Consider the following 12,669-nt stretch of genomic DNA (forward strand, 5'->3'; position numbering starts at 1 on the left):
CAATGTAAAATTATCTTTAACAATAATATTTAAGGTACTAATAGGGATTAAAAGGACGGGGAAACAAAATGTAAAAACCCGAAAGGGTATACATATCGTCAATAAAATTAAAAAATTAGAAAAACAGACGCACTTCATGAAAATTTTTGATTCATGAAATTTCTTAATTCAATGACACGTCATATTTGGTGTCATAATTGTATTTTACTAATCTATCATAATAATGTTTCAAGGAAATAAAATATTACGATATAATACCTTCAATGCATCATTAAATGTAATAGTATGAAATTGGATTAAAGCTACATAAATCGAGCATTCAATAAACTTCATTATGATTGTAGAAATTGAATAAAGTAAGTCAAGTAAATTCAATATGGAGATTTAATTCATTTTATAAATATATCAATTTTTATTTACATATGGGTAAAATAAATTTTATTCAATGATAAGTTTAATATATAAAATAACCTTATGATTCAATAAAATTCATTATACATATTATATAACTGATACATTATATACTAAACTTACCATTCAACAAAACTTATCTTACTTATAATTAAAAATTGATAGATTTATCAAATAAATTGAATCCTCCTCTTTAATTGGCTCGAATTTCATAATCTAATTTCTACAATTCTAATCAATTCTACTGAACACTCTTTCTATCACATAAAATACGTATTTCATAAAATTTACACTCCTTTTTCGGCTCCGTAATTTCATTGAACAAAGAATTTCAAATCATTAATCTAAAGACAATTCTAGATTCCCTTTTCTTCCACCACACCATAAAATACGCGCGTGATAATACCTAGTACTGATAACACAGTGTAGCTTTCACGTTCACCTGACTCCTAGTTTTCTAAAAATTTCAAAAAAAAAATATAAAAATTACAAGATATCGACAATATTTTCTAATTTTTTCAATTAATTACAAACATCGATTAAATGAAAAAAAAAAAAAATCTCGTTGACCTGAGACCTCGGGGACCCCCTTACTGCCAGACAATATACCGGTTCCTTCCTTACTGTTCTTTACATTCCATTTCACCTAAAATTCCTCCTTCAGCCCAATCCCAATCCCCTGAAATAACTACGTCCCTGAAAATACGGTGTGCTGGAGTAGCGGACTCGAGGCAGCCACACTTGTCTTGTTCCTCGGTCGAGTCCGTTCGATGTCGGTGAATCGTTTGTGCTGACGTACCACTCAGTTGTGTTTCACTAGTTAAAAAAATAATTTGCATATCGATTATTCAACATATTAATTCTAATCTGTTAAATTTATTTCGTTAAAATATCATAAAATTGTGAAAAATGTTTTTGTGGTCCATTGATCGTATCGGTAGATCGAGAAAATTGATCGACGGTGATTAGTGAATCCTGCAGGTCGCACCCTGCACGCTATTGGAATTTGTGAGCGATGCATCGATCGTTTTAATCATTCAGTCGTTGAAATCGCGTCGAGTAAAGTCCCCAGATATTTTTTACACGATTTTTTCTTTTGTCAGATTCCGTCGACATTTCGCGGTTTAGATTATTCACTTTCAGGGAAGAATTTCAATAGCCGTTATCGAGGTATAAATAATGCATTTGAGGATTAAATAAAATTTTTAAATACTGAACTACAGTAATGGACTTGAGTATTTGAAGATTTAAACTTTGATTGGCAGGAGCCGATGTAAAACACCGAAAAACATCTGTAACATCAAAGAAAATAAACTAAATACCAAATAGTGATTTAAACTTTAAAAAATTACGTTGAGTTGAGATTTCTCGAAAAATATTTGACGAAAAAAAAAGAATTTTGTTGAGTGTAAATGTCAAGGGAATTTGATGAGTGAAAATTTCTGAATGTTCTCAGGCTCACCTTGGCGAGTGGGGATCATGCCTAGTCCGAAGATGTCAGTCCTCGGGGACTCGGTCAGGCTGGTACCCGCTGGCAGTCCCGCGTTGTTCGAACTCTCCGCCCTCGGCTTCACGAGCAAGGAGATTGACGTGCAGATAATAAGTGAGTGAATTGTTCATCAATGAATTCTCTGCTCCCTTGACAAATTTATAATTAATGTTGATAATGGAAAATTACGATGTGCATTAGCCCCTTCTAAACGACACATACCTGCACGTATTGACGAGGAGCCGGGGCGTCCTGGTGAGTTCCGGGTTGAGTTTACACCGAGTGAAGTTGGTAGTCATCTCGTCGAGGTGAGGATCGCGGGACAAAAGCTACCGGCTGGACCACTCATCGCCAAAGTTTATAACAGCAGTCTCATTCAAGTCACTGACGTTCCGAGTGCCGTTGTTGGTCATGCCTGTCAGTTTAGAGGTAAGTGACAGTCAGTTCATCAATTATTTGGGAAAAATTGCAATCATTAGTGTGATAAGAGCAAGAGGTTTGGCATTTGATAACATTTTCGTTTCGATTATTTTGTCTTAACCATTATTGGAAATGAGTTATTTGAAATAATAATTCTGTTTTTAATTGAGACTATTTTATCTGCTTAATTACGTAACTCAAATAATTGTGGTTGGAAGACACATCCGCTCAGTATCGATTCCTCAGAGGAACTAACTAGATTTACAAAGGGAAACAACACCCTGGACCTTTTAGTCACATGCTCTCAAAGAGTCCTATTCATTCCAGTTTGTCTCATTACTTAAAATCAAACCTAAACACCATACCTCACACTTATCAGAATTCCAGTCCATAAAAATGTTTTTTCAATTTAAAGTATAAACACTCAGAAGAGAATGAGATTGTTTTTTGCTTCCTATTTATTTAGTTCATGAAAAGTCGAACAACCATCAATAGAGACACGATAACGCTCGTGTTTACGAACAATTAGAGCTCCAGCGCTGAAAATTAGTCTTCTTATGAAATAAAAATACCATAGAAAAATGGAGTGATGATATTATCCTTGTTATATGATCGTTATTTGAAATATGGGGTAGAAGAATGCATTTGAGGTGCATCTGATGGTGCACCACTGATTTTGAGTAAAATTAACTCACTGGTGGTCTTCTGCTAAATGAAGACTAAATTCACGTCAGTATATTTTGTTGACTTACCTGAAGATACTAAATCTAAGAGCAGTCAAACATTTCTCTTTGAATGATTAATAGGCTATTTTAAAGGATTGTTTATCATCGCATCTCCTCATCATTGCAAATTCATTCATCAAGGACTCATATTTTTGAAAACCGAACTGTTGTTTTCCTTGTATGAATCACTTTCCACTTTTTCCATTAAATTAGGAGTAGCTTTTAATTGCTCATTGCAATTTAATTCTAATTTAGGTAGAGGCAGATTTACATAAAGATTTGCATTCCTTCGTATTTAAAATACAGCTCCAAAGAAAGTAAATGATTCTGGAACGAATTCTTCTTTAATATAGAGAAAAAATGAATGTCTTCATATAAATTACAATTTAATTCCCATAAGCAATTAAAAGATTCTTCTAAGTTGATCGAAACAGTGAAATCTAATTGATATAATAAAAACAGCATCTCTGACTGCGAAAAGGGGTTCATTATCCATCATATAATCATCACCATCACCATATGATGATCTTGGGACCATCTTTAACGAATCGGAATTTCTCACTCATGACAATGTTGATATTTGAAATTTCTATTTGTCCATCATTTCATACAATACGTCAATATTTTATAACAAACGCGGATAATATCTTAATTCTATTTGCTTATAATACTTTCAAACTGTAATCATCATAATTTTTCTGTGATATTGTTAGTTCATAACAAGATTTAGTTGCAGAGCTACAGCGCTAATTAATCATAAACGCGCTTGATTGTTCCGATATTTTTTTATTTTGAGTAAAGAGTTTTTGGAAAATTCGTTCCAAACCAAGTCACATATGGGAATATTATTGGATATGTATTCTAATTTTACATTTTCAAACCGAATTATCTCCATTTGATTTCTCTCTCAAGACAAAACATTCTAAACTCCCAAATCAATCCCGCATTCTGAATAAATACCTCAAAAATTTCCTGACTAAAGCAATAAAGCAATTAAAATTCGACCCTCATTTATCTCCCCTAAGATAATTTTCCAAAGCTTCATCTCCCTGGAAACATCTTCCATTTCCAAAAACCCCCCATCCCACGATTTTCTTAAAATCCCTCATTTTTGCAAACCGTATCCCCTCAAAAGTAATCCTCTAAGGCCCTTCCACAACACAAAAAAGACCCTGAAGGTGGCCTTAAAAATTGAGCACTAAAATCTAGTTTTTTTCTGCCACCCTTCGATGTTTAATCTTCAAAAACTTTAACATTTGAACGCACAATTTCAATAGGACCATGTGATCCATAATAAAATTACAGAAATGTATTTTTAACACATATTCAATGTGATGGATCCCGATCCAAACTCTCGCCCCATTATCGTAAGACTGCAAAAAAAGCAATTCATATTTCTTTCTTCCCCCCAATCGATGCGGCCAATAATGTTGGGACTTTAGGGCCCCTATTCCTATTTCTTCCCTAAATATATCCATTTCATTAAAAGCCCTCGATGACCAGTTGCAAATTCTGAAAGGAACTTGCCACGAATTCCGTAAAGAATAAATAAATAAAAATTATCCCAAAAAGTTTAGATCTGCGGCACATTTTCATCGTTTCAGAGCGAGAAAAAAATATTTTTGCAAAAAATCAATGCTTTGCATTCAATATCTCTAGATCATTGGATCAGAAACAGATCTGAATCATCCATGGGGTATCCCACTGTTCCAAATCCCAACCCCTTAGGTCCCGGGGGTGTCCCAAATTGGCCCATCAGAATATTTCATTCTCTCTATGACTTGAAAAACCTTTTTTCAAGACATTTTCAACAGACAGTTCTCAAAATTCAAGAAATTTTGATTTATCCTCCAAATATGAATGAAAAAAAAATTAATTTCACCCTGACAGATGAACTAAAATGATCTCCTTATCATAGATCATGTTAGTTCATGTGGCCCCAGATCCCCTATAAAATATCAAATAAATGAATAAACCTAATTTTGATGAATTCCTTGAAAATTGAAGTTGACGCAAGTGCCGCGGGCGAGGGCCAGTTAGAGATATCGATAAATGAGGGTGAGGTGCCAAATCACGTGCAGGTCGTTGGTGGAGGCCGTTGCCTGGTTTCATTCACGCCTGACATCGCCAAGTCCCACCTGATTGACATCAAGTTCAACGGTGAGGCAGTTCCTGGGTGCCCCTTCGTTTGCAATGTATCAGACACAAGCAGAGTAATTCTGAGTTTAAATCATTTGGAACTCATTCCTGTTGATCAACCCGCTAGTTTTCACATGGCCGTTGATGGCAGTGGGAGTGCAGAATTAGCAGTCTCTGTCAGAGGTAAGTTTTCTATTGTAAGAAAATTATTGAATAATAATCGTGAAATTTAGGTTAGTCGAACCAATGACCCAGAAGTTGTTCCCTGAGTTTAACAATTGTAACATATTATTAACATTCATTAATAATTAGCGCTATGATGGGATATTGGATTATGGATAGGAATTGTCTCAATAAAATAAAAACGATTTAACTATCAATTTTAATTATTTATTATCGCACGCAGAAGATATATCTTTCTGGTATGATGTCTCCAAACAGATCAACTGACTCTTACTGACCAAAGATTCCACACTCTAGAGCCATTTGACAAAAGGCCCTTGTTCATTCATTCCTTTCTGTTTCTTCTCTGGTTCTATTTATTAAAAACATTCTAAACATTTCGGTACTGTTCGGAGAAAAACTATAAAACCATAACATACTGAGATGGACTGAAAAACAGCTCGACAGACGATTCATTTTTGTCCACACATATCAAGCACTCTCAATATGGAATTTCGGGGTTTTCCTGCGTTTAAAATTAACTCTTCTAGAGTTTTGATATTTCTGGATTTAGGAAATATTTGCCTCTTTGTTGCTGTGGGACCTTTCTTTTATACAATAAGAAAAAAAGGGAAAGTCCCAGAGGGGCTCCCCTGGAACTGGAACTGACCAGAGAGGGTCAAGAAAGAAAAGTCTAAGGGTTAAGAGTGGAAAGAGAAATTATATTGCCCTCTGGAGATGAGTTTAACGTGGGCCTCACCAGTAATGTTTAGTTAGTTCATTGTAAGTCTTCGTTCAGTAAAGTACCTCCTGATTATCTAGAGTCTTATAATTTTTAATAGTAGTTCTCAGTCTTAAAAACACTCCAAGTGTTTATTTATTTCGACCTCCATAATCCAATAGCTATAAATAACGTTATTTATAGTGTTGTCATGAGTTTTTGATTTTCGTATTCTTCTTAGACACATTATTCATGCCCTTCCTCTTATGATAATATCAAATGCCATGTGACCCACATATGATTTCCGTATGAACTCCTCGACTCTCATATAATCCCATAATGATCATCATTCTGGCCCTTATTTCAATACTTATGACCTTTAATCAGACTCCCGTGACATTCATGAAGTTTTTATTTCTCAATTTGTTGTTTCTTCTAACTGGACTCCTGTGACCTTCGATTGTCTGTTATCATTAAGCTAATCCTTGTCCCTCATATCTACTTTCATCTGACCATTCTGGTCCTTAACCTACTGACCCTTGTGCCTTGTAATACGATCGTCACATCCCTTAGTGGAGCCTTTAGTTTGGCTCCTTTAATTTTAATCTGACTTTTGTGAGCCTTATCACGTTCTTATTTCTCATTCTGGCCATCATTGTAACCTTCGTGAACTTTATTTAAATCCTTGTGACCCTTGATTGCTTGTTATTAATGTAACCCTTGTACCTCGTTTCTATTTATACCGGATCATTCCAACCCTCAATCTAGTGACTCTTGTGTTATCTAATGCGACCTTCGTTTCCCTAGTAGTGTTTTAAGGGGTTATTCTCATGTGAACGCCTATATTTTACCACTTTTTCGGAATTTTTTTTTTATGCGACAACAAACTTCAATCATGTTGATTTTTCAATATATTTTTATTTGTATTTTGAAATATACGAAAAATTTTTTTTTTCCGTTTTTTACATTTTTAACATATATTTTTTTTAAGTCAAAGTAGTCCCCAACAAAAAAAGATAGTTCACTGGTCAAGGTGATAGCGGCTGTTCATGTTGTCTGAGATAAAAAAATCGAATGGATTATTATTCAGTAGATCTGTGGCTATCGTCCCTACCAAATATAATCAATTTCATTAAAAACAAAAAAAAATATCGAACTTCAAAAAAAAAATCACGAAAATCTCCTTTTTCGTTACAAATCGTTTAAAAAAAATATGAAGATATTGTCGAAAATAAACAATTGTGGTAGGGACGATAACTATAAATGAGTAGAAGAACATATGTAAATTTTAAAGCAATCGGTTGAATACTTTTTCTTGTAGGACCTTGACCGTTTCAGAAAATGATGATTCGAGAAAAACGCGTTTAAAGTTGAAAGCCTGGTAGACAATCCCTTACGACACGTCGGCGACTATGAGCTGTAACTTATCAAATACTATGAATTTCGGTCTGAATTTTTCACAGCATGTTTTCAATAGGTTTTACTGTGAAAATATCAAAAAAAAAATCGATTTTTTGAAGTGCTCACATGAGAATAACCCCTCAATTGGAATCTGGTCATCTTCATCTGACGCTCGTGACCATCATGAAGATCGTGTTCCTCATTTTATCCATCATTATAATCTTCTTGAAGTCTCTTTCAATCTTTGTGCCTCTTAATTGTTATAATTAATTTAATCCTGGTGCCTTATTTCGATTTTTAACTGACCATTCTGACCCTTGTGCCTCGTAATGTGACTGTCGCTTCACTTAGTGGAGCCCTTACGTTGTTTTTATCCTTTTTTTCTGACATTCATGATCCTCATGAGGTTCTTGTTTCACATTCTGACCTTCACTTTAACCTTCATGAATTCTATTTTAACTTTATGACCCTTAGTGACCTTTGTGCCTTCTAATGTGACTTAATGGAGTCTTCAATTTGACTCTTGTCGTCTAAGCTTAACCATCCTGACCCTCATGAAGCTCTTGCTTCCCCTTCAAGCTCTCATTATTACCTTCGTGATACCTTATTTCAGCCCTTGTAACCCTTGATTGCTCTTTATCATTAATCTCCCTCTTGTAACTCATCTCTATATTCATCTGATCGTTCTGATTCTTAATAAAACACAAGGATGTGTTGCATAGACACATCTTTACGAGCCATATTTATATTTTTGATATGAGCTTTTTAAACCCTTGGAAGCGTAATTTGATCAAAATTTCTCTGGATTATTTTCAGGACCTACGATAGAATTACCTGTAAAAGTCACAGGAAATATTCACAGTGGATTTACAGCTGAATTTACTCCTCGTGACGTTGGAGTACATTCAGTAAGTGTTGAGTACAATGGACACCCCGTTAATGGTACGCCATTCCTAGCGAAGGCGTTCAATGCTGATAAAGTGTTGATTGGACCAGTTGCAAGGGGTAACGTTGGTCAACCAACTCATTTCACTGGTGAGTTAAATAACAGTTATAAAGTCGAACAGCATGCGAGTTGTCAGCAGGAATAGGAATGGGATGGAACAGGAAATCCTTTGTCACATCGTAGCTAGACGATTGTCAGGAAGAAGGATCTCTGAAAATTTTTAAAATATTGTCACCATACTTTTGCTTACATTTTTACGAGCTCTAGGGGAGCACTTGTTCAATATCCTGATTTGAAAAATTTACTGCCCACATGTCATTATTTTAACATTTTTGATAGAGCCCCATCAGTGTCTAACTAGTCATGTGGTAAAACATTTCTTGTCTCATCCTGTCATTGGAGAGCACATTCTAGCTCTTCCAACATTCTTTAATTTTTTTTTTCAACTAAATTTATAGTTGTTGAGTATTTCTGAGTGATAGGTGATGGAGGGATGGTCTTTAGATGATAATTGAACAAAATAATCGGTTTATATTGGTGGTCAATGTTGTCTTGTTTTGTTTTGATAGTGGATGCCAGTCAAGCAGGTGAAGGAAACCTCGAAATAACGATATCAGCCCGTGGTCAAAATATTCCCACCCAGGTAACACCCCAGGGTAACGCTCGTTTTTCCGTAAGTTTCGTGCCCTTCGAGGCTTGCGAGCATGTTATAAACATAGCTTTCAATAAACGAACCGTTCCTGGATGTCCCATAATAACCCGAGTGGGTGGTGACAGTCATGTAACTGTCAGTGGACAGGCACTGAGCAGTGCAGCACTAGGTCGTCAGAGTCACTTGACCATCAGTAATGTTTCCGGTAGCTTGGAAGATTTAGAGGTTAACGTTGAAGGTAAGAACTATCACAGTACAAAAAATAAAAATGTTGCTATTTTAACGATTGAATTTTTGTTTAGCACCAAATTATTTAGCACAGAATTATTCGTCATTTATCACGATTATCTGTTTTATTATTCGAAGCACAAAACTTTCTAATTTATTTGGGGATAAATATGTGTCTACCACAATTGTCTAATCTATTATTAATTGAGTGTCTCATTCATTCAAGAGTGCAAACAAATTGGACTGAACTAATTTCCATGAACAATGAGAAATCACGAACGAGAAAAAACAAAACATCCCTATCTGTTCCAGGTCGGCCAGCTTTCAGACTACGACATTACTAGACTACTTCAAATATCGAAAAAAAAATTAAACACTCATATTGAAATAAATAAAAACCTAATGGCTATTCTGTGGATTCTAACGAAATCGGTGGTGGGTACTTCTGTCTCTCTGACACCTCTTGGCTTCTTAATATATAATTACCTCACACTCATCCTGACTAATTACGTAAGGAAGTTATTGTTGATCAGGTGCTATTTCCTAAGTTGTATAATTCCATTCTTCATTCGATTATTCAGTAATTGAAATATTGTGCCAAGCATGTTAAATTCATTGGATAAGACAGATGAAGGGATGATCAATTAAGCTAGTGATTAATGAAAAATTAACAAGTGCGTTATTTTATGTAACATAGTCGAGCTTTTTTAGTGTAGATTTGGTGTTGAAAATCCATCTCTGGTGGAAGGGTCATTAGTTTGTTGTCAGATCATAATACATTCCAGTAATGAACAACCCCTTACCTTGGCTGAAATTACATAAACAATTTGTATAAAACGACTAACAAGCAAGAACTTGATAGGACCCAATGGACAGGCTGTACCAGCACAGGTCACTGACAACAAAGACACAACTTGCAGTGTTGCATTTACACCAAGAGTGGTGGGTGAACACAGAATATCAGTGAGCCATCGTAATGTACCGGTTGTTGGAAGTCCATTCAGCTGTAAAGTTTATGATGTTACGGCTATCAAAGTTAAAGATGCACAGCGGGGTGTTGTTGGAGTACCAGTTACGTTCTTAGGTGAGAGTTTTTCATTGTATTTTCGTAAACATCAATTGAAAGGGAACTTCTTGTTCCGTGAGATTACGATTAGTCTGATGACTGAGGATTTATCTTGGAGGTCAATCATTTAAAGAGACTATGACTATCGAGAATTTTTTTATGGTGACAATATTTACGACTTGTATTGATTGATATTTATCTTTATTCCTTTTCAGTTGATTATTTGTTTTCAAAGACATAGAATTTTAAACTTTGTGACGTGTGGGGTTAGATCACTCGATGATCTGACCAATTGTTAATAATAATTTTTCTTTATTGGTTCCCTTTAGGGCTACATGTACTTCTGCTTATTATCTACCTTCGTACATTTCTTAATCTAACTTACCCTAACTTAGCCTAACTTATCATTATTTTACTCTAATTTGATTTGTGTCTGTGAGGGGAGGATGAGTCAATAGTCCTGGACTATTTACAAACAAATATATGAAGAAGACTTCTTGTTGATGACGGTGAACTTATACACGAATAGAAATTTTAGGTAAAAATTAGATCTCCAGGGGGGGAAACGAGGGACGAAGGGTAGTTTTATCACCAAAATTAGCTTCACAAGTCTATTTTTTCCAACAAACTTTGACCTAACAAGTGACTGATTACCATTCCATCCAACTTTCTGCCCTTTAGAGGTCAGATTTTTATTCAAAATTTCGTTCCATGTAAGGGTTCCCTCGCCAAGGAGGGGTGTCTTGTGACGGGTGGGAAGGGTCAATGTCAAAGATTTGCGGCCGCCCGGAACGCTCCTTGTCTTCCACGTCGAAATCACCACTTTTGAAGCGTCGAAACCATCCGCGAACACTTGAATCATCGACACAACCTTCTCCATAAGCTTCCTGAAGCAATCGATGCGCCTCGGCAGCAGATTTTTTCAAATTGAACCAATAAAGTGAAACTTCCCGCAAATGACGTCGACTCGGCTCAAATTTCGACATTTTCACGATATCAAAAATTTATGATGCGAAAAAATTTCAACTAATGTGTTAGTGTGGAATTGTTGACAAATGAATAAGCTTTGATTATGACATATGTAACCATTGAATACTCGCACAGTATTGGTGGCAGCATCTCTTACAAAAAACGGGAAAGACTTATTCACACACCTAATATAAACACTCAGAAGAGAATAAGATTGATTTTTTTTTTTATTTATTTCATGAAAAATCTAACATTTGCAAATGCGTTCCCCCATTTGCCAGATAAGTATAACGTCCCGGATTTTTGCAGATTACGAATGTCAAATTTTACGAAATGGTACTATTGGTAATTGTCCTTGAATAAACAACAAACAAATAGACAATTTGTAAGGAATTTTTCTCTTCATCACTACATAGTATAAAGCAAAGTCGCTTTTTCTGTCCCTTTGTCCCTTTGTACGCTTTAATCTTTGAAACTACGCAACGGATTTTGATGCGGTTTTTTTTAATAGATAGAGTGATTCAAGAGGAAGGTTTATATGTATAATAACATCCACTAAATAGTGGAGAAGTACTGTTATTTTTGAGGTTTCTAATGTGATGTCGTAAATAATTACATTTTTTCCGCTTACATTGCAAACGCAGGCTGAACCCAACGAGTTTTATCAAAATAATGTACTAAGTATTGTACACATTGAAAAGGTCTACAGAAAAGTCCGTGATGGTATATGTCTATCTCTTATGGATAACCCACAATAACTTTTTTTTGCCGGAGCGAGCAGCTGTGTTTTTATATACAACGTTCACAGTTTTTCTATCAGGATTGCACCCGTGCGAAGCCGGGGCGGGTCGCTAGTGTACTATATTCCTTTCTCTCTAAGACAGTCATTTGAAAACTGACGCAGCTCAGCTTATCACTTCGCTAATGAATTCAGATTTATGAACATGACTGTTTCGAATTGTTATAGTTGAGACGAGTCAGGCAGGACCAGGGAACCTCGAGGTGACTGTCAACGGAGGACGAGTGCCTACATCAGCCCAGGCACAGGGTCCTCATACATACGCCATCTCTTTCACACCCAGGGAGCCAGTAGTTCACACTGTGGATCTCAGATTTAATGCTGAAGATGTACCTGGAAGTCCATTCAGCTGTCAAGTAATTGAAACGCATTTTTTCCTATAGAATATCAATGCAATGAGTGCATAATTTTGGGAACTTCGTACACACAGAGAAATTTCCCCTGACAATTCTAAAATGGTCTAGAAAATATTACAATCCCTGGGAAGGGCGTTTGTGGGCTCCTCGTCAGCAGGCTGGCTCTATGACCAAAGTGTCTGAGG

The 12,669-nt window shown here is 35.7% G+C and overlaps 1 protein-coding gene across 6 annotated transcripts in view; it reads left to right on the forward strand.

Annotated features, from left to right (window-relative positions):
• The window catches only part of LOC135165929 (filamin-A), a 76,440-nt gene that overhangs the window by 41,554 nt on the left and 22,217 nt on the right, over positions 1-12,669 (forward strand). For 2 of the 6 annotated variants that reach the window (XM_064127736.1, XM_064127735.1), the window contains 7 exons: positions 1,868-2,014; positions 2,102-2,329; positions 5,053-5,367; positions 8,285-8,503; positions 8,984-9,304; positions 10,157-10,378; positions 12,297-12,484. In XM_064127736.1, coding sequence (XP_063983806.1) covers positions 1,868-2,014; positions 2,102-2,329; positions 5,053-5,367; positions 8,285-8,503; positions 8,984-9,304; positions 10,157-10,378; positions 12,297-12,484 — 1,640 coding nt within the window. Of the gene's footprint in view, positions 1-1,191; positions 1,582-1,867; positions 2,015-2,101; positions 2,330-5,052; positions 5,368-8,284; positions 8,504-8,983; positions 9,305-9,606; positions 10,379-12,296; positions 12,485-12,669 lie in introns of those variants that run through there. The other 4 variants (XM_064127738.1, XM_064127737.1, XR_010299598.1 and 1 more) reach the window with 4 other exon arrangements.

Source organism: Diachasmimorpha longicaudata, chromosome 9 (assembly GCF_034640455.1).
Source record: "Diachasmimorpha longicaudata isolate KC_UGA_2023 chromosome 9, iyDiaLong2, whole genome shotgun sequence".
Lineage (NCBI taxonomy): Eukaryota > Metazoa > Arthropoda > Insecta > Hymenoptera > Braconidae > Diachasmimorpha > Diachasmimorpha longicaudata.